Source organism: Homarus americanus, unplaced genomic scaffold (genome assembly GCF_018991925.1).
Source record: "Homarus americanus isolate GMGI-L3 unplaced genomic scaffold, GMGI_Hamer_2.0 scaffold40145, whole genome shotgun sequence".
NCBI classification, from domain to species: Eukaryota; Metazoa; Arthropoda; class Malacostraca; order Decapoda; family Nephropidae; genus Homarus; species Homarus americanus.
The window spans coordinates 70,173-97,848 of record NW_024741274.1 but is presented as its reverse complement, the minus strand read 5'-3'; the positions used below and the strand labels follow the sequence as shown (position 1 = coordinate 97,848).

The 27,676-nt window shown below is 42.8% G+C and overlaps 1 protein-coding gene across 1 annotated transcript in view; it reads right to left on the bottom strand.

Moving 5' to 3' along the window:
* Positions 1-13,325, bottom strand: part of LOC121875819 — an 89,718-nt gene extending 76,393 nt beyond the window's left edge. Inside the window, exon 1 of the mRNA XM_042380512.1 lies at positions 13,216-13,325. Coding sequence (XP_042236446.1) covers positions 13,216-13,264 — 49 coding nt within the window. The 5' untranslated portion in view covers positions 13,265-13,325. The remainder of the gene's footprint in view (positions 1-13,215) is intronic.
* Positions 13,326-27,676: the final 14,351 nt, after the last annotated feature.

Below are 27,676 nucleotides of genomic sequence, written 5' to 3'. Positions count from 1 at the left end.
AAAACTTTGTTACAATTCTTTTACAAATATACCTAAAATGGGATGATATATTGTGATGTCAATCTGCGGAAGTCGTGTATTGTTACATAACAACCACTTTAAAATGTTTTTGCCTTTATCATTTAACTTGTTAATGGTATTCAAATAAAGTGTAAGTTTTTCCTCATAAAAATGGTGACTTTTTCGGACTTTTTATCCGATTATATTTTTTTTTCGTTCACCGACGAATAGACTTTTTTGGGCTGTGCTGGAATGTCTCATGGACGTTAGCAAGGATTCTCCAGAAACACCTGACAGGCCACTCCGAGGCAAGATGAGTCACACTTCCTGTTCCCCAAAACTTGTGAGCAGTTGTCACTGATCTCGGCTCTGCAAACCAGATGACATATAGAGTTTTCTCCTGTGTGACCGCTATCGTCACTCGAGCTTCTTTCGTTAGTAGCTAGACACTCAGACTACAAAAACGTTTTTAGTTAAGGAACGTGAAAAAACTGCACAAAATTACAAAGGGAAAATCTTGTCTTAACAAATCTGCTAACGTTTTTTAGGAAAGTCTTCGAGGTAGTAGATAATGACAAAAATTACGATGTTATTTACTTAGACTTCAGCAAAGCATTTGACAGAGTACCGCATCAGAGGCTTCTGAGAAAAATTAAGGCTCATGGTATCGAGGGGAAAGTTTTAAATTGGATAAAATCATGGCTCACCGATAGAACGCAGAGGGTCAGCGTAGATGGTGTTAAATCTGAGTGGGGCCGTGTAACCAGTGGGGTTCCCCAGGGGTCAGTACTAGGCCCACTCTTGTTCATAATCTACATAAACGATCTAGATACTGGGATCAGCAGTGACCTAAGCAAGTTTGCGGATGACTCCAAAATAGGGCGGCAAATTAATGCAGGTCAGGATGCAAATGCATTACAGGAGGATCTAAATAATCTGCAGGGGTGGTCTGAAAAATGGCAAATGAAATTCAACACCAGCAAGTGCAGCGTACTTAATATTGGAAGAACAAATACTTATAATGTATACAGCCTTAACAACATCAACCTAGAGAAGTCGACTTGTGAAAGAGACTTAGGGGTACTTGTAAGCCCGGACCTACGGCCTAGAAAACAGTGCGTTAATGTTCGAAATAACGCAAACAGAGTATTGGTTTTATATCTAGAAGTGTAAGTAACAAGAGTGCAGAGGTCTTATTGCAACTATGTCTTGCGCTAGTCAGGCCGCACCTCGATTATGCGGTTCAGTTCCGGTGCCCCTATTATAGAATGGATATAAATTCACTAGAGTCGGTGCAGCGAAGAATGACAAAAATGATTCCGGGACTTAGAAACCTTCCATATCAGGATAGGTTAAAGAAACTTAACTTGCATTCCCTAGAAAGACGAAGAGTGCTGAGAGATATGGTAGAAGTATTTAAGTGGGTGAAAGGAATCAATTAAGGGGATATAGATAAAGTTCTTATAATATCCGAGCAGGATAGGACTCGGAGCAACGGATTCAAGTTGGATAAATTTAGGTTTAGGAGGGAGATAGGAAGAAACTGGTTCACAAATAGGGTGGTGGACGAGTGAAACAAGCTTAGCAACTTTGTAGTAAGTGCGGGAACTCTGGAAAGTTTCAAAAGGAGGCTAGATAGATTCATGGATGATAGAGAGTGGTAGTAACTCTCGACAGGAGCTGCCATGCACAGGCCAACCGACCTATTGCAGACTCCTTATTTTCTTATGTTCTTATGTTCTTTCGGTTAATAACGCCTTGTATCCCGGAACAAGGCTCTCTGGACATGCTACTAAACGTTTGACCTCCTATACAGTATATATATCAGCAAATTTATCAGTGAACCCATAATGATACTCAGAGTGGATGATAGTTTAAGTCGAACACATACAAACAAGTTCCTTTAATACTTTATAGGGATGAAATGTGAAAAATTTTCATTTGGTCCTTTTAATTGCTATACTATTTTGAATTAATTTTCTTCATAAAAAGTTTTTAATGATTTCTCGTTACTATTTATTCGTTTCCAGTTCCCAGGATTATGGATCTTTCACCATAAAGGTTTAGCACTCCGCTACAATAATTAGATATTGAGGTCACAGCAAGGAGTTTACTGGGACAGCAGTCACAAAATACGGGTCATTCTGCAGCCCACTGACCTACACACACACACACACACACACACACACACACACACTACTTAAAGTATTGGAACGCTGCCCAAGTTTGTGTTTTGAGTATCACGTGAAGATTTGGCACCCCACCTTATGTCACCTAACTTAATCTTACCTTCCCCCAGTTAGCAATAAGGTGTTTAATCATCAGGTGATAACAACTGAGGTAATACTTGATCTTCAAGTGTTCATTTTTGTTTTTTGTTTTTAGTATTCAGTTTGATCTCAGTTAAGTGAAAGTTATATTAGCTTGATGAGGAGGGAGCTTTTGATAAGCCTATGATCGGTAATATATGGTTCGTGGGAGTCAGTTGGGATGATGTAAACTTATAGATCATATGTGGAGGTCGAGCGCTATAGTATATGTTTTTGTTATTTTAAAAGGAGCTGATATATGAAGCCTGGCGTCTTATATACAGCTACAGTAAAGTTGCTGTAGCTGACTTCTGTACGTCGTTGTCACTGTAGTTTTGTAATTGTGTATTAGTTGTTTTGTGTAAGTTATCACTGTAATCGTTGTAGTTATTTTAATTGGTTTAGTTATTGTGGGTTTTGTGAGTAAGTTTGTAGTGGATCTCTCCCCTACAACTGCGTATCCGCATTCCAATGCGACAATATCCTAGCAACCAAGCGAGCTGTTCAGGGGTGGGGGGGTGGGGGGAATCGCCACCTGCTACGTCTTCCCTAGCAACGGAGGCAAGAAACCAGCGAGTTCCCACGGGTTTACTTCCCGCTGCTGTGTATATAAGCTCGCAGTCTCTCCACTGAGATTCGACATAGTCAAAATATTTGTACAGAATGACGAAGACGCCGACCAGTTCCACTCCCCAGCAGTGAGCAAAAAACTGAAAGACAATGGCTTCACGGTCCTCAGCTCAACTGAGTACCGTGCAAAATGCACCCTTATATGCAGAAAAATCATCCCTCCTATCCTGGGCAACCCTAATTTCCTGAATGAACTCAACTCCCACAACACCAACAAAATGACATCAGCAACCCGGATGGGAACCCTTCCCATGCTAAAAATCACCACAGCAACACAAACAGATGCCATTAAATTAAAATCAAATGGCATAAAAATCGGCAACAACATCATCCCCTTACGTGACATTGAATTTCAACACTACATCCAAGTTCACCAATGTTACAAATGTTACCAATTCGGACACAACACTAACCGGTGCAATAACACACAAACCTGCTCAAAGTGTGCCAACAAAGGCCACTCCCACCGAAACTGCACGGCCACTGAAACAAAATGCTGCAACTGTAAAGGCCCACACTCTGCCATCAGCAACAAATGTCAAATCAGACTCGACAACAGCACAACACCACTCCCTCCCCGCCGACCCTCACCTCCCACAGTACCACCTCCACCTCCCCACCACTCACTCCCTACACCCACGACTCACCCCACCCGCACTTGCTGGACCAACAACGTGACCGCCCCCCACCCTCCCCCGACACTGACGCAAAAATCACTACCATCATACTTTTGGCACACACCCTAAGCAACGGAAACAGGTCACTTTTTCTGAAACTAGCAATTGAAGGTTTGAAGGCGAACGGCCTCCCTACCATACACATTCCTGATTCCTTCAGAACCGGTCCCGACCTCATCTTCCCCACTGCCCCCATCTCCGACCGGACCTTCACCATCCCCAACCCCCAGACCAACATGCCCCCCCCATCCCCCAGAGAAACCACTGCAATCCCCCTCCGCCCCTCCACTTCTGCCATGCCCACACCTGACTTATCTCACCAATCTACCATTACCTCACCCCCCATCATGAGTAATCAGTCCAAAACCTCCCGGCCCCTCCACCTCGACCTTGCCTACACCTGACTTCTCTCACACGACTACCATGAACTCCCGGACCACAAACACCCAAACCAAACTCAATCCTCCCCGAACACCTCAGACTCCCAAAAATAAAATGGCAGCCCATCCCCCCACAGAACTAGTAGTAAGACACTAGACCAAGAGGAAGAACACCTCCCCCCTTTCTCCTACACACCTGACAGCAAAAGAATTATACAATACACACATCCAACAAAATCTATAATCAAAATAGATCTATTCGGCACTACCTCAAAGGAAACAGGAAACAACCCCGACACGAACCTAGCACACTCCCTCATCCTCCCGAACTCCCCCACACACACAGTCATGTCACCGCCCTTCCCCACCTACATACACCACACACAGACCACTTTCATAGTCACTCGACAACTTAGATATCATAGCAGCACCCCAAATTTCAATCTCATATAAGTAACCAAAAACAAACACATCCACACTAACATGATCACCATTATGCAATTCAATTGTAGAGCAAATCATTCAAACAGACACGTAACTTCCCCGTAACCATATCCAACAACTTACCCCGAAAATAAACCAAACACCTCTCCTAACCCACACCCAACCATTCCCCCCTAACCTAACCTAACCTTACCTGACTTTTGTAACCTGACCCTGCCCCAGCTGTACAGATCAACCACCTCCCTCCTCACCCCCTCAATCAAAACCCCACGCCCCCAAACTCACACCCAAACACCATTCCTGAGTAAAACCCTACTCAACAATGTTAAAAAAAAAAAACACTAACTTACTCAACCTGCACTAACACCCCTCAAAAAGGAAAAGAAAAAACCCTAACAATCCCCCCAAAATAAAAACCTAACATACCCAGCCTTTACTAGCAATCCCACCCAAAATAAAAAATAACCATTCAACCATTCACTAACCACACCCTACCATTCCTCCCAAAACAAATACCTAACTTACCTATCCCATACTAACACATATGACGTGGACGCCTCCCTTAGCCAATAAGGTCGGGGAGGGGTGCATAGTACCTGTACACAAGCCCTCTCCCTCAAGAATGGGACCAGGAATGCACAATACCTGCAAAAGCCCTCCACGCAAATTGCAGAAGACCTTTACAAGCCAAAAGGAAAAAGAAAGAAAGCAATAATAACCCAACTCTGCCAACCACTAATAAAACCTACAATCCTCCCAAAAGAAAAACTTAACACACCCAATCTTACTCACAATCCCTCAAAAAAAAAAAAAAATAATTAACTCAACTTATCCAACCACTAATCAACTCCTACAATCTTCCCAAAATAAAAACTTAATATACCCGACCTTTCTAACAACTATTCATTAGTCACACAAATCATATTACCCTAAGAAATCCTACCATACTATAAATTAACCTAACAACCTCCAAAGCCCCCCCTCTCCTCCACCCTCCTCCCAACAACTCACCATACCCGACTTTACTAACAATTATCCTCCCCTTCCCCCTCACCCATTACTATATTGACACACACACACACACACACACACACACACACACACACACACACACACACAACCAACCCCTTAAGCAATCCTAATTCAGCTCAAATCAACATACCACCGCCACCCCAACCAATCCCCAAATACAAACCCCCCACAACCAATCTCCAAACACAACCCTCCCCCAGACAAAGCCTTACATAATACTACAACTCTCCAGAACCAAATCAAACATACCCAACCTCTGTGACATCCACTCTCAACAAAATCGACCTAACTCAAGACTGAAACCAATCAACCTATATCTCATTCTCATCTCCGTTCACAATTTGACAAAAAGCTCAAATCTGTCTCCTGCTATTACTAAAAACTCTCCTACGATACACTCATCCTTCCTTACTATGAATACTTTGACATTTCAAGCACAAAGATTCAAAACTCTTCCTCCAACTCGCTCCATTCCTCTTTGACATAGCTCAAAGACCTACAACTCTCAGAACCAAATCAAACATACCCAACCTCTGTGACATCCAATCTCAATATAATCGACCTAACTCAAGACTGAAACCAATCAACCTATATCTCATTCTCGTCTCCGTTCATAATTTGACAAAAAAGCTCAAATCTGTCTCCTGCTATTACTAAAAACTCTCCTACGATACGCTCATCCTTCCTTACTATGAATACTTTGACATTTCAAGCTCAAAGATTCAAAACCCTTCCTCCAACTTGCTCCGTTCCTCTTTGACATAGCTCAAAGACTTTACCTCCATCTTTCTCCAAACAACCCTACGACTAGCTACATTTCCATTTTGTCACCTTCTCTGTTACTTTGATCGTGGGTGCCTGTACGTCCGTTCACCTGCGCTTCTCGGCTTGCGCCGCCGCCGTGGCGGGGCGGTTCTTCCTCCGCTTTGCCAACACTGCCTAAGCTAAGACGATAACCAGAGCACCCGCGTTGGCCCTTTGCCTGCCCGGTCCTGCTCCAGCCCTCCCTCTGCCTCGTCCTCATTGTGATTGTTACACCAACCGGGCACATTGCCTACCCCCTCACGCAAGCGTTGTAGTTGTAGTTGAGTTGCCAATTCATTAATATAATTTCTTCATTATTTAAGCAAATATACGAATATTTGGAAACTTCTCATTATCTTAAATAACAATGAATAGCTTATTATTATAAAAATTCTACCTTTCGATTATTTAAAATTTATCCTGACAGTAATACAGCCCAAAACAGATCCACCAATCACAATCACCTTTACATACAACCATACTTTACCAAATATTGCCAGGTAAAATTGCGAGCACAAGACCCAGGGTGCGGTTTAAATGACCACGGTCGTACATGTCAGTTAACGTAAAATCAGACGATTCATATTACGCTCAATAGCCCACAAAACATGTAGCTATGCTTTTTTTATTTAAGTCCCCCGTCTGATAGACGAGGAGTCCGTTTTCTCATCGCTTCAGGACGCCTGAGTCCTCCGTTTTCTCTCAATCTTAGAGTGCACCATAGACTTCATTATTTCTTAGTAATGACACAGAATTTGAAATTGCAACTGTGGTTGCATATGTTGAGGCAACTTAGATATGTCTGATTACAGTTGGAACATCCAAGATCCATTGTGAGTGATGTTGAAAGCTTCAACTGTCTTTATGGTTGGTAAAACTTGTTAAGTAAGTGAGTGTCGAGTTTGTCAGTATGAGTAGCATATCCTCATATCGTCCTTGGGGAGAGCCATAAGTTCCAAGTGCTACTGAAGTCAGATTATTTTGATGCCCAAACATCAGAGAATCGGATGTTTGTAGTTTAGTTAGTGTCAGTTGTCTATTTAAGAAAGTCATCAATCTCCTGAAAAGATTCTGTCAAACTCAAAATCTCCAAAACCTAACGGCTCTCTCCAGGAAGAATTCCTTGGCTGTGGTTTGTGGTTTCCGGTAAGTAGAGTTGTTAGTGCGTATTTAACGTCCATTTCACTTTTTCCTGAGAAACTCAATCTCTCATTAGATTATAGGGATAGACGTGGAAAATTAGCCTGACCCGTGATACTGACGTTCATAGCGGAGTGTACAGCGACCAAGTTGAATAGAATTTCTGTTGTTGATGAAATTAGCCTTTCTGGTATGTATGCGTAAGCCGGAACTTCCCAGGCTCACGTATATATGGATGCACAAGGAAAAATCACACGTTCGTGACTCTTCCTCAACTCATCTCCAGGTATGTGAACGATTGTTTCTCGCTGCCATGTTAAGTCAGTTTAACTTAGTCGACTTTGTGAATATCAGTGTTCATGTTTTAACATAGTGAAGTAATCATGTGCCAAGTAATTCGAGTAAAGTAAGTGTCGTCTGCATTGCTGCCAGACGTATAGTATGAGTATTAGAGTTAGACATTTACACGTAAGTGACTCTTCCTCTTCCTCAACGCATCTCCAGGGACTGTTTGTGTTGTCACCACTACCGAGGTGCGGTAGCCGCCTATGGGCAAGATGGTCCTTGAAGGATGTTTTTAATTTGGCGAGATAAGAATCCAAGGACAAGATTACCCAGGAACGCCGTGCGGAGAGAGTCTACCCCTCGGGCGCTCCTTGCGAGTGAGCTTCAGCTCGGCTGTGTGTAGTCAACAATTCCCGTCACCAGTGGACTCAGTCTTGTGACGTTGTCCAGTCTATTGATCTTGGTTATATGTATTGAGCTGTATTGGTATCTATGATTGGGGATTAACTAGCAGAAATATAGTTATCCCAGGTTAAGTATTGAACCCATGAATGTTGGTGTTACCAGCGGTACTGTTGAGTCCACCAACCAGGTGTACTAACACTGACTGCTTGTTAAAGTGCAATGTTGTTCATTCCGAACTAACAGGATGTGTTTGATACTATCTTAATTTTGGATTTTGTCAAGTGTGTTATGTAATCATCTGTCTTGACAATGAAGTAATATCATGAGAGTATAATGTTGTAATCAAGAAATGATCTATGTTGCTATGTGTAAAGTATGACCTAAGTGGTCCAGTTTGGTCTGAGTGTAATTAATTAACATCTTATTCACTCCATATTGGATAAGTAAACTACAAGTATCACCACTCTATTCCTTCTACACATTAGTTCTCAGAAAATAACTAGTAACTCACGTGGCTAGAAAATCGCAAACACGCTACCTAACAGTTCCATGAGATATGTTATATTCTAATAAAAGTCTGGGTGGTGGCAGGCTACCATGGTAAGTATACTAAGTGTTATAATAATGACATGGTTTCCCAGACTGATCTATGGTTTAGAATATAACTAGAATAAAATTGTATAAAGAGGAAAACAGGACTCTTACAAATTGGTGACTTAGAAAATATAAGCAGAGAAATATAAGATATATACTTAGACTGTAGAAATAAAGACACTGCATATGAAATTATTAAATATATACACCAGAAAAGATTAATATAAAAGATAGATATGTGCAAGAAAATAAGTAAATAAGAATTTAAGAAAGAATAAAATAGAAGAGAAGAAATATATGAATTAGAATAAGTCTGAAGGATAGCATGAAGTTAGGAAAAGTCAGCTCCTTACAGGGTCGCTGGATCTTTGGCTGACTGTTTGTACTTTACCGCAGTCGGCAGGCGCCATTTTTTTTTTTTTAGCAGCTACCAGTACTAGTTGTATTGATAACACTGTGTTTTCTCAGCGCTACCGTCCCTGACACACCGACTCGACATTGAAATTCCTTTATGTTCTTTGTCGAGATGTCATTCTTTTGCTCATTTTAATATTGATTTGGAAATAAGAACTGTATTATATTTCAAATGTCATTTTGTATGCAGGTGGGTCTCTATAAATGGATACATACTACTGTAATTATTGTATAAGAATTGTATCAAGAATTGTATCAGTATCCGCGAGCTGAAGGTTACAGTAGATGGCCGTGTTGAGGGATCAGCCACCTACATGTAACCTAATCTATTTTAATCAAACTTATGGCGGGCAAAACAGGATCATCGTGGAAAAAATATTTCCGGCCAACTTAAAGGTGTTCGATTGGTCCACCTACACAGTGGCAGTCGTTCAGGATCTGGTTTATCGAGACCAATGTTTGCTTGCAAGGAGTCTAGTGGCTAATGAATTATAATTCATTCCCAGCTCTTCGACATGTGGGTGGAGTTTCTGAATAGATGCATTGTACTGTTGTTGAATGGCGTGAGTGCGTGCGTGCATGGAATCCATATTAACATTACTCCTGGCTGTGTGGCTTTTGATATTTTAGTTTAGTATATCACAACAAATGCGAAATATGGCGCTATGGGGCGTGATTTAATCGTTAAACTTTTGCATACAGAAGTTGGCCAGAATGATGTCGTATTAGAGTAAGATTTTACCGTACCTAGTATTGCCGTAGCCTGTTATCGATAGTAAAGAGCATAAAAAACTGCAGCAGGCCTATTGGCCCATACTGCCCGTTAACACCCAACCACTATCGCTCATTTACCCATCCAACCTATGTTTGAAGCTATCCAGTACTCTATTTCCAAACCAATGTTTACCTATCTCGCGCCTAAATCTAAATTTGTCTAATTTAAAACAATTGCTACGAGTTCGCACCTGGATGGATAGTGCGAGTAAAGCGAGCGAGCTTTACATATGTTCGGAGCTTTATAATGGTGCATTGCATCTTTCACTTTACTTGTATAACACTAGTCTATAGTATAGGGGGCGGATTAGTGCCTTTACTTCGTATATTTTCAAAACTCTGAATTTGTACATGGGATTTTGATCAAACTGCAATATTACTGTAAGAAAATTCAATAACTGAGCGATACTTATCTGCCACAATCGCTGATATGTATCATTGTGTCACTCTACTACAACAGTTATTTCTGCATAGTTATGATTAATACTTCAACTGCCGTGTATAATGACACAGCCGCTGTATAATGATGTCATCCTTTAGGAGTGGTGTTGTGCTATCACCCATCATTCATCATCAGCCAGTTACTGTACAACTATTACATAACCGGATGATAGTTTGAGTATCATCAAAATTCAGTGATGTTATGATGTTTTACTGCGACTCTATAACTAAGGTGTTTTTAACTAATAGTACAACCAGAGAAGAACCCCCTCCTCTAAACCCAAACACGCAAGGTGAAGCACCTTCATCTTCATCTCCCCCGACATGACAATTCGGTCGCAAAACAAGTTTCAAAAAATAGAGACAAGCTGAGAGGATAAAGAAGCGTCACAGTGCGAGAATATTTGGTTAAAGATCAGAAGAGTTTAAGCAGTCAGGGTACTGGAAGATGGAGAGCACGAAGTACTGTAGTCCTCCAGTAGAGACAAGAGGCGAACTACCGATGAATAATATGAATGCTTCGGCTTTAAGTAATAGTAGTAGCTATAGGCTTGACAGCACAGTCTCATATATGCACCATAACATCGTTTCATGGAAAGAAAATCTTGTTTGAAAGTTTTCCTTAAATTCCTTGAAATTAAAACATCAAACTACATGGACCAAGGTTTACTAGTGGTTGTACTGTACTGCACTGCACTGCACTGCACTGCACTGCACTGTACTGCACTGCACTGTACTGTAATGTACTGTACTGTACATGGATGGCCCTAATGTGTTCGACAAAATTCTACAGGTCCGATCACATGGCATCAGAAGCAACAAATATTGGTTTAGTTTAAATGCTGGTTCGAAGGTAGGCACCAAAGATGATCATAAATGAAGTACATTGAGACCGGATAGAGGTTTTCAGTGGAGTACCACAGATATATATCCTGGGCTCACCCTGATTGTGATCTACATTAACGATCGTAATGAAAATAAATCGAAGAACATGATCAAGTTTGCGCACGATATGAAGATATCCTACGGGAATGGCGTTTTTTTTAACACAGTAGAGTATAATAGTGGGGTCATGATATTTCAGAACACACCAACTCCATGCATAACACTTTACTGGCATCTGTAAATAAGAAAAATATCTAAGTGTCTTAATAGACCAATCACTGAATACAGCTCATCGAGTGAAGAAGCCCAACGCCATTCATTGCCAACTCTCCTTCTAGGCAGGACACCACATATGATAGGGATCACACTCCCTTCATCCTTATACGTTCGATAGCTGCCTTGAACTTATCAAGAAGCTCGTCACTCTTACACCGGCCAATATCATTGCCTCCTGCACTGAGGCAGATAATGGGTTTATTCCCATTGCCAGACATGATATTGTCCATCCTGTCAACTATATCCCCCACCCCAGCTCTTGGCAAACAGGCTCATCCTATTTCTATTTTTGACAAGAACAGTTCTATCCAGGTACCGTACCTGGGAATTACCAACAATTAAAGTTTTCGTACCTTCCTTGTCAACTCTGTCCCAGACTTTGTTACCATCCAATTCGTCTACCTAAGGACTAAAAAGTTTAGTACACTTAACTGCTATCGTTTCCTTTTTGTCTTTTTTCACCGCCAATTTGATCGTTCCTCTATGTTGTCGTCAGACACAGACTCTCCCTGTCCCGTATCTTCCTCTTTCATCCTCGTAATTACTTCCATTAACTTTTAAGTTTTCGGCCTTCAAAGAGGCACAGAGCTGCTCACTACTAACAACAGCAATTGCACTAATAGTTAATCCCCAAGAGCTAAATCGGCTGTGACCCTCCCTCTGGCAGGTCAGCACACAATTTTTAAGAACAATGGCAGGATCCTTTCTACACACACCACTGGCCTTTTTTCCCTCAACACAGCCACCTCCAATGGGTGGCCATTAGGTAAATAAGTTAAAAAGGTAGGACCATCGGCCTCCTCCTCCGCGTCATGGCCGTTAGGTAACTTAGCCTAATTAGCTGGCACTATATGCTAGACACTGTACTCCTGCATCATAATTTAGATACATTATTTTTTTTTATTATGAACCTGTGTAATAATTCATGCCGCGGAATGTTGCTTGATAATTTAAATATTTTACTGTAAGTTTGTCAATAGTTTCGGATTAATAATTGGATATCATGAAGAATACGAATCCCGTTTATTTGACCTAACTATTAAACACCCAAACAGTAAATAGGAGGTAAGGTTAGGTTAGGTTAGGTTAGTTTAGTTTAGGTTAGGTTAGGTTAGGTTAGTCTAGGTTTGGTTAGGTTAGGTTAGGGTATTTAATTACTCAGTCTAATAATTTAGGTATGTACAAGAAGTCTAATTATATAGGTCTTATGAACTTATCCTATAATTCAGGTTTTGTAAAACTATACCATAATACAGGTGTACACCACACCTATAACACGTTCTAATTACTTTGTGCCATGATACTTTAACTTCAGTACATCTAGTAATCCAGTTTTAGGACTTGCATTGCTACAATGCAATTTAAATGCAACGCTGTGCTGTACCTTAGGGGGCTGTATCGACTGTTATAAAGCACCTGCTGTATTACCAGGTGGTGAAGTTACTGTGCTATTTCCCTGGTTGTTAATATTCTTTATACTGTAGGGACCAGCTGCAAGCCAGATCACGTGACAGCTGTGTCCTTCACCATCTGATTCCAGCTGGCATACATGTCCAAAGAATTCTGTTCTGTACTCAACAATGCTATCATGATACAGATGGTTAATTGGCCTATTATATACATTACAGGTGACGTATAACTAACTTATACAAAATACAACTGTGTGTACACTGACATACTCGAGGGCTATAGAATATAGCAGATGGTTTATATACATATACTTACATAAGAGGAGTAGTGGGAGCCAACTGGGAACCTCTGTACGTAGGGCCATGTTGCCAACTGCACCAACCAGCTGCCTTAACCATAAGAGAACCACCTCCGCTGTCACTGGAGGTTGGTGGCCGTCTGCCTCACGCGCGCAGGTACTGCTCCTAACAAATGTCTATTACCCCCCTCCCCCCTGAAGCTTCTGTAACTATTTACGCCGCTGTGGTAACGCCAGCTGTACTGCAATGACGTTAGGCGCAATCTTATGAGGCTAGTTGTACAGTACTTTAGTGACGCTAGTTGTACTCTAGTGATACCAGCTGTACTCTAGTGACACCAGCTATACTCTAGTGACACATCTGTACTCTAGTGACACCAGGTGTAGTCTTGTGACACCAACTGTACTCTAGTGATACCAACTGTACTCTAACAAAACATAGAAATAATCCATTAAGTTTGACTCTTATTTTATATGCACGAAATTAAAGTGTTTCTCAGTCCCAAAATTCCTGAAGAGAATTTTGGAATTTCAGAGTTTCTTAGAATGAGACTCTACCGGATGTAATGAAGGTTGTACCTGGCTTGATAAAGGTAAAAATACACAATAAAATACATCCAAAATGGACTCAAATTAATTCTGAGACTCGACTGCATTAACAACATGCGTTCAATTATTACCAGGAAAGGGATCGAATATTAACGTACAAGGTCCTGGAGAATTAGAACTTCAAGTCGTAGAAGAGAATCGATGTAACCTGGGATACTTAACTATAGTCACATGATATCAGGAAACACTTAACGCGACCAAGACAGTTCTAGTAATAATTTACACCGCACGAAAGATACCGTCAATGCTTAAGTCCGAGGATTCATTGTTTTTTCATGTATTTTTTATTACTGTCTTAGATGAATTTCTACAGAACAGAATAAAGTAAATTAATGCCGACGCTAAAGGTAGATAGAAAGTAATGATGGGTGTGTGTACGTTTATGGCTCCTACTAATGAGTTATTGATTTGTGGGATGTGTTTAGTGAGACTCAGTTGTTGATAAAATATTCATATACGATGATTTTGATTTTGCCTCTTACAGCGGCTACTTTATTGTGCACCCCACACTTATCCTGTGAGCGGTAGCGCAAAAGGATTACAGAGTAGAGTTTACAAAGGGTCATAATAACCCCCGTTGTCAGGATATTATGGCACTGAATGTTACACAGTATTTCAATTACATTATTTGTTTAGTTCTATACATAAAGGGTAACTTATTCACAAATGCGTGAGTACAGGCGTGTGAGGCAGTATGTCTGGCCTCACACTTTGTTATTCTCATTTACGTGAGAAGTACTCAAGCACATTGTGTATTTGGTTCTATACATGAGAACTGATATAGTTACTAAGTGCAAAAAAGTGGATACAATCTTAATATATCGGCTATCTTGCCATTAGAGATGAAGTGTTGTGCCATTTCACACACAGTGCGCTTGGACCTGTCCCTAAAAGGTTCTATCTTCACACAGTCGAGGACGTAGTGTTCAAGTGTGTGGCCATATGTCTGGCCACACACTTTACATTTAGTCTTGTTTACATCTGCTTGAGGAACATACTGCCAGAGGTACTTATATCCTAACCTTAATCTAGCGGTTACAACATCTTGTAATCTAGTGATCTTGTTACTTGCTCCATATACATGTTTCACTTGATACATCTCATCATGGTAAACTATGGATCGACTAGTGCCTGTTTGCACTAGTCTACTTGCGTCAAACTCATCAATAAGTTCTTTCCTAATTACAGCTTTAAGGGTTCTTTTTGACAGACCGAAATTGTATTCAACGGTGTCTTTGTTAGACGCGAGTTTGGCGAGGGCATCAACTCTGTCATGTTTTATGAGGCCTATGTGAGAGGGGATCCACAACAGTTTGACCGAGGGACTGGGGTATGTGGGGCGTGAGAGGGTGGTGGTGTGAGGAGGGGGTGTCGTGAGAGGGACTGGTTTTAACAGATGTGGTGTCAACAGACGGTGTTGTCAACAGGGATTATGATATGATGACAATAGAGATGGTGTCAGCAAGGGTGATGCCAGCAGGGATGATATCAGTAGAGATGGCGTCAGCAAGGGTAATGTAAGCAAGAATGGTGTCAGCAGGGATGGCGTCATTCGGGGTGGTATTAACAGGCGTTGGTGTCAGCAAGGATGGTGTCAGCAGGGGTCATCAGGGATGGTGTCAACAGGCGGGGTTGCCAGCAGACGGTGATGCCAGATTACAGATTGCCCCGGAGGGGGCTAGTTTATTGGGCACCCCCTTACATCCTGTGCAAGGTGAAGCGCGGAAGCGTTTACAGTGCCCAACTGGGAAGCATGCGAGTTCATGCTTGCCTTTATGACTCATGCATTAAGGGCGTGGAAGCCTGAAGGGTCATGGGTTTTGTCAGCAAGTTACATAAAGTGACAGAATGATGAGTGTGTAGGGGGGAAAATTCCCGGTACATTTCATCTGTTTATAGCAAAGCGTGGCAGGTCCCTAATAATGTCAAGTGCCAGGCCAGTGACTAGGAGGAGGGATATCTGGTCAGGGAGGGAAGAGGTGTTGGTAACGGCTGGGGACCTGTAGGAGGAGGTCATAGGGCAAGTGAGGATGTAGTGACGGAGGGTGTGAGAGTCGGGTTGGCCACAAAGTTTACAAACAGTGCGGCCAGGCTCAGGGTTGCCAATGTACTCCCATAGGTACCTGTACCCCAGGCGCAGTCTCATGTATATAAGCTGTTGAGATCGAGTCAGAGATTGATACTCTTTGTAGTGGCGGTTGGAGTCACCGGTTACAGCGTCATAGTGGCATAGTGTGACGCTGTCCCGTTGTTTCAGGTGTGTCCATTTTACGTCGAATGCTTCTCGTTGTGTGGCGTGTATGCGAGATTTGAGATGATTCAGGGAGAGGGCGAGGGTGGCTTCAATATCTTCTTTTTGTGTCGCTTCTTTGGCAAGTCGCTCAACAGTGTCACAGGCAGTTATTCCTATATGTGACGGGATCCAAATAAACTTGACACGGATGTCATCAGTTTGTTCTAGCCTGGCGACGGCGGCTAGGGTGTTTTGGGCGGCAGGGGAGGAGGGGGAGGGTAATTTGAGCCTCGCTAGCGCAGAAGTGCTGTCACTGATTATCAGGTGGTTCCGGCATTCAGTGCGAGCATAGATCGCCCCCTCATGAATGCCCGCGAGGATGGCTATGCTTTCAGTGTCAGTGGAGGAGGCCCAGTCGTGGACCCTGATTTTCTTGCGGGCCTGGCGCTCAGGAATCCATACAGATGCCCCAGCACAGCCCAGCGTGGTGACAGACCCATCACAGTAGACGAGGATAGGATGGAGGGAGGTCGTAAGAGAAGAGGCGACATCATCAATCTGCTCAAGGCAGTTAAGTTTGAGCATATACCTCAGTTGGGTGGATTTACGACCAGGGAAGGTGTGGACGACAATATCAACACACGGGGAAGTCCACGGCGGTAGAGGTGGATGAGTGTACTCGGGAGGGAGAGTGGTCCAGGGGGTGTAGAGGTGATAACGCAGGATGTCAGCAGCAGTGTGGATGGGCCAGTGTTGAGAGAGGGAGGGAGAGGTAGTGGGGGCAGGCCGGCGCAGGAGGGAGTCAAGATGTGAGTTCAGTGAGCGAAACAGGGGAGTCGGTTTCTCACTGCGAAGGAGTTTAACACCTAGGATGGCATTGAGAGCAGTAATTCGATCGCAGACTGGAAGCAGGATCAGTTCACGCTGCATGACTTCTATTCTGGTGGTCATAGGGCAGCCGAGGATGAGTCTCATCGCTCTGTTTTGGATTTTCTCTATGCTTTGTTTCTCACGTTGGGAGGCAACTACAAGGACAGGGGAGGCATAATCTATGACAGCTCTGACGATAGCAATATACATGAGGCGTAGGACCCTGACAGAGGCTCCTTTGAGGCCTTGGGTAAGGGACTGGAGGGGCCTCGTTCGTTGACGGCACTGGGAGATGACGTGGGCGGCGACAGCTGAGGTGGTGGCGCTGGTAGTGGCACGCACGGGTAGACCAAGGTACCTGTAGGTGCTTACTTGATCGATGTCTTGTCCTTGCAGACTCAGCGGAGTCTGACGCCGGAAGTGTGAGATGAACTTGATTTTAGTGTGTGAGATGACTAGCCCGAGTGTTTGACAGGTCCGGGCGAACGTGGAGAGTATAGGTTGTTCATGTTGCACTGTAGAAATTTGGAGGGGATGGTTTTAGTAGCGGTGAGGTCAGTAGGGGTGGTGTCATCAGGCGGTGGTGTCAGCAGGAATGATATCAGTAGAGATGCGTTAGCAGGGGTGATGTGAACAGGGATGGTGTCACCAAGGGTGATGTGAACAGGCGGTGGTGTCAGCAGACGGTGATGTCAGCAAGGGTATCGTCATGAAAGCGTAGTAAAGTAGTTTCGTGATGTATTTAGTCAACCCAAGCTCTTCCCTTTCTCACCTAACTAATATATGTTTTACACAGGTGTGTGATGCTTCATTTTTTAAACTAACATTATGATTTAACATAGCTATTGACTATATACCTGATGTTCTATTCACTTATTCTCACATCACTTACTCTCCTGTTATTTCCCCCTTTCTCTTTCTTCACTTTCTAGTTTCCCCTTTACTTCCCCTTCCCTTCTTTGAGTTTCTGTTATCAATAAATAGTTTGTCACCTATTTTGCTATCTTGATGTCGTTTTCTATTTTAGCTTTGTCAGCATTTAGAGTGTGTGTGTGTGTGTGTGTGTGTGTGTGTGTGTGTGTGTGTGTGTGTGTGTGTGTGTGTGTGTGTGTGTGTGTGTGTGTGTGTGTGTGTGTGTGTGTGTGTGTGTGTGTGTGTGTGTGTGTGTGTGTGTGTGTGTGTGTGTGTGTGTGTGTGTGTGTGTGTGTGTGTGTGTGTGTGTGTGTGTGTGTGTGTGTGTGTGTGTGTGTGTGTGTGTGTGTGTGTGTGTGTGTGTGTGTGTGTGTGTGTGTGTGTGTGTGTGTGTGTGTGTGTGTGTGTGTGTGTGTGTGTGTGTGTGTGTGTGTGTGTGTGTGTGTGTGTGTGTGTGTGTGTGTGTGTGTGTGTGTGTGTGTGTGTGTGTGTGTGTGTGTGTGTGTGTGTGTGTGTGTGTGTGTGTGTGTGTGTGTGTGTGTGTGTGTGTGTGTGTGTGTGTGTGTGTGTGTGTGTGTGTGTGTGTGTGTGTGTGTGTGTGTGTGTGTGTGTGTGTGTGTGTGTGTGTGTGTGTGTGTGTGTGTGTGTGTGTGTGTGTGTGTGTGTGTGTGTGTGTGTGTGTGTGTGTGTGTGTGTGTGTGTGTGTGTGTGTGTGTGTGTGTGTGTGTGTGTGTGTGTGTGTGTGTGTGTGTGTGTGTGTGTGTGTGTGTGTGTGTGTGTGTGTGTGTGTGTGTGTGTGTGTGTGTGTGTGTGTGTGTGTGTGTGTGTGTGTGTGTGTGTGTGTGTGTGTGTGTGTGTGTGTGTGTGTGTGTGTGTGTGTGTGTGTGTGTGTGTGTGTGTGTGTGTGTGTGTGTTAATAATAATAATTAACGGTTTATTGAAAAGGCTCTGCAGCCCGAAGGCTGAAGATATACGTTGGACATAAATGACTAATTACATACATTGACATTGGTGGTTTAACAAAAGCCTTCATTAGAGATAGGTAAAGGAACATACAGTGAACATACAGATTCATGATTACAGTGGAGGTCACGTATATCATGTGCGCTGAGGTGTTGAACAGCAGACACGTAGTGTAGTAACTCCCTCACAGATGGTGTTATGAGGGGAATCACGTGGTGTAGTAATTACCTGACAGATGGTGTTATGAGGGGCATCACGTGGTGTAGTAATTCCCTCACAGATAGAGAATGGAAGGTTGTGAGGAAAGGGACGACCAAACTGGTGGTGAAAAAACACACCAAAGATATGACAACAACAGTTAAGTGTACCAACTCTTTCAGTCCCTTGATAGACGAATTGGACGTTAGCACAGTCATGGACAAGGCTGACAAGGAAGGTACGAAAACCTTAATTGTTGGCGATTCCCAGTTACGCTACCTGGACAGTGCTTTTTGTGGTAAAAATAAAAATAGGATGAGGTTTTGTTTGCCAAGAGCTGGGGTGAGGGATATAGTTGACAGGATGGACAATATCTTGTCTGATAATGTTAACAAACCCATCATCTGCCTTAGTGCAGGAGGCAATGGTATTGGCCGGTGTAGGAGTGAGGAGCTTGATAAGTTCAAGACAGCTATAGAACGCATTAGGGTGAAGGGAGGGATCCCTATCATATGTGGTGTCCTGCCTAGGAAGAGAGATGGCAATGAGTGGTTGTCAAGGGTAGTTGGTGTCAACGGCCGTCTTGATAGTTATTGCAAGTCAATATCAGTCCCATTCGTTAACAACTGGGACAACTTTTACGGCAGAAGGGACCTTTATGCTAGGGATGGGATACATCTGTCTAGTGCTGGGGTGTCAACCTTGGCTGGCTCTCTCGAGAGGGCAGTTCAAAATATGTCGAAGTCTTTAAACTGATAGGGGAACATATGAGCACGGGGGTGGAGGAGACTGCAGTGGTAGCGGGTAAACAAAGTGAAAGGTTAAGCAGGGATTTGAAACCTAAAAACGGTCAAAGGAGGACTCAGGACACGACTAACTTCAATGTCTACTACGCAAACAATAGGAGTATGAAAAACAAATGGATGAAATCAGGGCGTTGGTATGTACCGAAAAAATCAATATAATATCATTCACCGAAACATGGATAAACTTCGAATCACATGAGTTACCCGACGAATACCAAATTGCAGGTTACAAATTATTCCATACCGATAGGCAGATTAGGAAAGGAGGCGGAGAAACAATCTATGTCAGGGATAATCTGAAGTATGAAATAAATAAGGAAATAAACACTGAGAGAAATACAGAAACAATTTGGTTAGAGTCAATCACAGGAGTAATATTTAGACCTCCTAATCTTGATAGAGTTAATGAGCGATTATTTTGGGTGAAGTGCACAGGGCTTCCATGCATAGCAAAGTCTGTATAGTAGGCAACTTTAACCTTAGCCAAATAGATTGGATCGACCTTACAGGTAACTCAGAATCAGATGATATTTTTGAAACGGTTCAGGATTGTTTCCTAAGCCAACATATAACCGCACCCACTCTGGGTAATAATATACTCGATTTAGTTCTGCCAAACAGAGAGAATCTCATTAGTAATGTCGAGGTAGGGGACGAACTTGCTAACAGCGATCACACAGAAGTAAGATTCCAATTAGAATTGCATGGCAGCCACAAGGAAAATTTCACTAAAGTCCCATCTTTCAGAAGGGCAAACTTTGATAGTTTGAAGAGGCAGCTGAGAGAAGGGGTGAATCACATGACCTCACATGAGGTGACCCCTCACAATGTACCCACAGAGGGTGACCTCACTTTACTAGGAGACCTAGCAGTTTAGGATGACCTTGATCACGAGATCTGAGTTTGACGAGTTCCACAACAATTTAAATAATGAGTTACTTAATGCACAAAGGCAGGCCATACCATACAAAAAACTCAGATTATACAACAATGACCCTAAATGGAAAATAATTATTTAAAGAATATTATTGGACAAAGGCAGGCTATGGGTAGGAGAATAAATCGTGGTGAAGTTTACCTCCGAGATTATTATGAGGTATTGGCCAGTAAGGTAAAGACCGAGATAAGAAAAGCAAAGACGAATAATGACCTGAAGGTAGCAAGGGAGAAGTCAAGCCCCAAGGGATTCTATCAAATGTATCAAACTAAAACACGAAAAACGATTGGGCCAATACAGTCAGATACCGGCGAGCTAATTGATAACGACGGAGAAATGAGCAATAATCTGAATAAATATTTTTCAACAGTTTTCACCACCGAAAATTTAAACATGATACCCAAGGCACCGATTGTCTACAGAGATAGTGAAGTAAATAAATTAAGCGAGATAGTGGTGACTAGAAACGATGTTAGTAAGCAAATAGCCAAACTAAAGCCTAATAAATCACCAGGTCCCGATGAGATATTTGCCAGAGTATTAAAGGAATGTAAGGAAGAGTTTAGCAAAGTTGTTTAACATGTCCTTAAAAACGTGTGTAGTCCCAGAATCCTGGAGGATAGCGAATGTAATACTGATTTTCAAGAAGGGAGATAGATAACTATTTTCTAACTGCAGTCCAATCAGTCTAAAATCAATTGTAGGCAAATTACTGGAAGCAATCATTTCAAACTCTATTCGAAATCACCTGGAGAAACACAAGTTGATCAATAACTTCCAACATGGCTTCACAAGAGGGCATTCATGTCTAACTAATCTATTAACATTCATTTCATCTATTTTCGAATCAGTGGAAGAAAAGTGGAGGCTCATGGCATTAAAGGCGATATTCTAAAATGGATTAGGGATAGGTTACAGGACAGGAAACAGCGAGTGAGCATTAACAGCACTAAATCCGATTGGAGCAACGTCACTAGTGGAGTTCCCTATGGCTCAGTACTTGGACCATTATTTTTTATTATATACATAAACGACATAGATATCGGCGTAGACAGCAACATAAGTAAATTTGCTAATGACACTAAAATAGGGCGTGTAATTAAATCTGGCGAGGATTCCGCAAAACTACAGGAAGATCTAAAAAAAAATTTCGAATGGTCTGAAAAATTGCAGATGAATTTCATTGTGGACAAATGTAAAGTAGGAGATGTAAACAGGGAAACCAGATACCAGATGAACAACGATGATATTGAGAAATCCGATGGCGAGAAATATTTAGGACTAATGATAAGTAGGAATCTTAAGCCAGGTAAACAATGTGTATTTGCTCGAAACAAGGCTAATAAAGAGCTTGGTTTAATACAAAGGAGTGTTAGTTACAAGACTAGCGAGGTCATCCTAAAACTATATCTTGCGCCTGTGAGACTTTACTTGGATTACGCAGTTCAATTCTGGTCACTTTATTACAGAATGGATATAGAATCCTTCGAAAGAATTCAGAGGAGAATGACAAGACTAATCTCAGGCATTAGGATCTTTGAGTACAGAGACAGGATAAAGCATCTTAATTTGCACTCCCTCGAGAAACATAGAGTGAGGGGGAAATATGATAGAGGTACATAAATGGAAGTCAAGGCTGAACAAAGGGGACATTACAAAGGTACTCAAAACTATCCAACCAGGAGCGAGCTCGTAGCAATGGTTTTAAATTAGGCAAATTTAGATTTAGGTGTGAAATAGGTAAACATGGGTTTGGAAATAGAGTAGTGGACGACTGGAACAAGTTACCAAATATCATCATTAACTCGAATACGCTGGATAGCTTCAAACATAAGTTGGATGGATATCTGAGCAATAGGAGTTGGGTGTAAATGGGACTGCCCAGTATGGGTCAATAGGCCCGTTGCAGTTTCCTCCATCCTTATGTTCTTATGTTATGAGGAACCTCACATGATGCTGTAGCAACTTTATCACTACTTGGTGTCGTAGCATCATGGGACACCACATGGTCTGGTGCCACAGGAGCTCACTCACTCAAGTGAGTGAGGTGTAGTCCCAGGCCTCCCTATCGTGGACGAATTAACACAGCTTGTGTTGTTGAGTCTCACGGGCAGTTACCAATGGGTACTCGGGACCTCACTGTGTGAAGGTTAGTTTGGGTACGACTCTCAGCTGTTACTTTTAAGTAGGGTTGCTCATTTTTCCCAATTTTAGAAAATTGTGGGTGGGGGTGTTTTTTCCCATTATTTCGTTACTCCTAAATTCATTGGTGCCAGAATAATGAAATCCAACATGTTCTAGGGGTCGCGAATCCAAATATAAAAAATGAATTTTTGCGAAAAAACGTCAAAACTCAAGCTTTTTCTCTTATAGATCAGCAATCGCGCTGCTTTTCACTACTTAAACCTAATGGCTGGCTAGAGCAGCTATTCAGCTTTCCATTGACACCTAATTCGATTGCATGCACCTCTTAGTTGACCTTCTAGTTTAGGTCAAAGGCTTTACCTGCGTTAAGGGAACCAGATTCCAAAATATTCATAGTTTTGACTTTTCCATTTATTCGAAAACACATATCAATATTTTGCCGTCACAGTCTTTTCCATGATATATTTACCTCTTAAAAAAACAAACATCATTGAAATAGGTCAATAACTCTAGGAGGAGATGCAATTTGAAAGTTCAATCCCCCCTCTATTCAACTCTCACAGTTGCATCAGAGCAGACTTGCTGAAGCCACTCATCTGCTTCCTGTGCTTTTCCACAAGTTGCATGACATCCTGCAGCTGCTGCTCATCCTTCGTGACTGAACCAATGAAGTCCTGCATAAGCTTTATTCCCCTTTCGGCCACGTCATTGGTTACCTTCAGGCTTCTGGAGAAATCTTTCAGCTTCATGAACTCTTCGTTTTTCTCCCAGTCTTCCACCGGTGACATCAGCCATGCTGTGCCGCACACATGATGCTCCTTGAAGATCATCCATGAACGTTCATCTATCAGGTCGGAAAGCCGTGTAGTCTGTTGGATGACCAAGTTGTCGTTGGCGTAGTCGTTCGTTTCTTCTAGGCAGCTCAATTTGGTCGCCATCTCCTTTTTCTCTGCCGCACTCAACTTCTCGCTGCACAGCGACAGAACGACGGTCTGTGGCCTTAGATACCACAGGTGGCGGCTCGCGACCGCCAGCGCCGCATCAGCCACCTCACAGTCCACGGCCCTGTAGCGGAGGAGTTCGTGATGCAGTTGCAGGTCATTCACAGGCGCATCCTCGGCTACTGGTGATTTCAGCCACGCCGGTGTGTACAGCAGAGACACAAAGATCGCCATCCTCTGCAGCTTGACGCACAGGTCACTGCTGAGCTCTAGCTGGTGGCTAAACATGTAGATCTTGAGGTAGTATATGATCTTCGCCATCCAGCGAGCGTGGTGACATGCGCCAGGACGCAGAAAGTGCGTGCCGCGCGGAGGATTCACACCGAGGACGAGGAGCGTTAGTTCTGCCGCTTCTCGGTAATCCTCTCTGGCCCATTCTGTGACGGTCAGCAGGTAGCTAACGGTCCTGTGTCGGAGGTGACTGAGCCAGTCAGACTCTGGTAGATTTGCAATGTCCAGCCTGAGATACTGAGAGTGATCTAGTTGACTCCACCTTTTCTTAAGAGTCTGCACCCAAGCCTCAACAGCTGTTTTTCCAGCAGCGCCTCCAGATGGACAACCGCACCTTGGACTCGCCCTGTGTTGGACGACGTTGTATCAAAGCACAGTGCCTTGACGTTTGAAGCGCAGCTCCAGTCCTCGATAGCACGAGCTGTTGCGCGTGCCTGGGTCAGGCCAGTGCCGTCCTTCACTGGCAAGACAGCAAGCAGCTTCCCTTCCTCATGGCCGCGCCCTGAGATGAAGATGGCCTGTCGGTGTTCTTCTTCTCCCACGACGTTCTGAAATAAGAGAAATATAAAAATTCAGACAGATAATGAAGAATTATCAAGGCTGCCTTTTTCTCCAAGCTTTTTGTTAATGATTTGATACATTTCTAACAATATATTACAATAGTCTAGGCTTTGGTAAAATATTAATGTAGTACCTAAACGTGTTCTCACCTTAACCAGCTTACCATCCCAGTGCACCACTGCATGTGGTGGAGGCGTGAAGGCTTCCCTTTGTGCGGCAGCTACCTGACGACGGTGTGAAGCTCGCGCCCGTCTCGCAGTCTCTCTCGAGATCCGGAACTCAGACAGATCGCCTGGCGGGTTAGCAGAGCGCAGCACTGCTGCGACCACCGAAACTATCTGCGAGCAAAAGCAGGCAAGGGTGTCAGTAGAAAATGTCGACTGTTTAAGTGCTTATCAAATAATTAACAGAAATTTCAAACATTCCAAACACATTTATGGATACACTTACTTCGTTATTGGATATCCGAAGACGGTCAGCGAGTTCCTTTAATGCTGGCTCTTGGAGAATGCGACGTGGAAGCTGAACCGTCACATAAGGGTGCTTTGATGTGTACCTGCCAGGTTGTATCGCTGTGTCCTTTTTCTCCATTTCTACTTCCGTTGGGGTGTCAGCCACCACAGAGGTTTGAGGTCTCGAATCACTGCTGCTTGGTTCACAGGCTGCGAACCTTCCCTGTTTCGACCTTTGCTTCTCGACTCGTTCCTCCTGCTTTCTCTTCTTAGCGGCAAAAATCTTATCGTTACCACTCATGAACGCTTTTCTTTCTCCGCGTTGGTCTTGATAGAAGGCGATGTCTTGTTGTTTGTCGGCCGGTGTAAGCAGCCGGTTCTTCTCGATGTCCTCTACGGCGTCCGGTGCTCCGATGTCCCACAACAGGTCAAGTTGAGACTTGAAGTTTTCAACCTTGTCCTTTGCAGCCCTGTCCCGACTTTTTTGTAGACTTCTCCAGTGCTCCCATAACCTTGTCAGCTTCTCCCGGCACCCCCTCTCTGAGATAGTCTTGATGCGAGCTAAATTCCAGAACGTGAGTACGTTTCTCACTGTTTCTTTAAACGTCTCCTGTCTGTCACCAGATTCATTCACTGTGTGAAAGAAGAACTTCAGGACTTGACGCATCGTCAGGAGTTTACTGCCTCTAATTGACGATGCTGGCTGGCCTACTAGATAGATTTCAGTGGCAGAACGGGTAGTGGATGATGTTGGCCTGACAGTCCCCTTAGCATTCTCCCCCGACTGCGACTCACTCTCTTCCATGATTGTATGTACTGTATATAAACAGATGAACTCTGTAAGAAAAAAACGTTTTGTAATAAAACAAAATAGGCAAACAAAATAGGGTCACATAAGAGCAATTTAATCCCACATAGAAATACACAACAAACTAGATGACAACCATAAATTTACTGCCACTGTGTAGCAGATTTGAGATAAATACAAAATAACACCACAGTACCAACAACAACACAACACATGTCAAAAACACTGCCAAAAGCGCAGGGTTTTAAAAGCTGTAATGTGAACCCTAGTGAATTTATAACTCCGTTAATACGGAGTAGGCTACAGCCTTGACCTTGTACAACAGAAGGTCAAATAAGGGTGCATGCAATCAATTAGGTGTCAATGGAAAGCTGAATAGCTGCTCTAGCCAGCCATTAGGGTTAAAGTAATTGAAAAGCAGCGTTGCTTTAGTCTATAAAAGAAAAAAAGCTTGAGTTTTGACGTTTTTCGCAAAATTCATTTTATATTTGGATTCATGACCTTTAGAACATGTTGGATTTCATTAATTCTAGCACCAATAGATTCAAGATAGCTCAAAATAATGGAAAAAAACTTTTACCTAATTTTTAAAAAGTGTAGAAAAATAACCGGCCCCTACTGTTAAGTTAAGTTGTTTTTCACTGACTTTAGCACTGTTCACTACTATTCTACACTGATTCCATTCCTTTCCTAAATGAAATAGTAACTTCTGGCGAGAACTTGTTGATATTCCGATGAGGAGAAGGGGTTCGGGGAAGGGAGTTGGTGTGGGCCAACATAACAGTTGATCTGGCTGCTTTCAGAGGAGCGCCTGGTACGTCTGGACCCTTCGGTGGTCAAGTATGAAGTCTGTGTGTGTGTGATGATTGCTTCTTAGTAACAATGTAACAGTACAACACAGTAATGGAGAGAACATAATACCCTTACGATCTGTGTATCTGTTACAGTTTATAACAGCTACTTGTGAAGCTGTCATATATGTAACAACCTTCCTGGGTTGTCACCACTTGGAACAATCACTTGTGAAGCATGTTACCTTATATTCTAGACCGATTAAAATATAGATCAAAGTTTATTTGATCTTCTGTAGTGAAATGCACTATGTTCCTTTTCTTTGTTTATTATAAAAAGAGTTCTATGTACACAATCAGAAAGGATTATCACTGTAACTTAATCACTGTAGCTATGAGTGTATGGAGGTTAACTTAGATAACTCATCTAAAATACGTCCAATTGATGTGAGACTGGGAGTGATCTTGAGTAGAGACCCGTCGAGGGAGAACAGAAATATATCGGACGTCCTCCTCGAAGAAGACGGGTGACCTCAACGATGACTATACAGTAAATTACGTCTTCCTCTAGTCAGGGTTATGAAACTACCGCCCGCGATAGGTGGCCAGAGAGCCGGTTACTTAATCCTTAGCTCAGCACCAAGTGACGAGACTTACCATGGGCACACCTTATCACGTGCTCTGAACATGAACTCATAGCTAGTGGAAAGTTATAGGGGGTGATGGAGTTATATAAAATGAATGTACTGCCCCACATTTTATATAAAAATAAGGGGGCTAATACATCGCTCAGTCACACCTTCCAAACGCCGCGAAGAATAAACACTAAACTGGGGAAGCTGACACCTGCGGTTGAACAGCTACTCAAGCCCTAGTCTGAAATACCTCATGGGAAAGTATATTATGTACAATGGCACATTGGAAGATTCTGACTTACAAAACAAAAATATTACTGCCAATA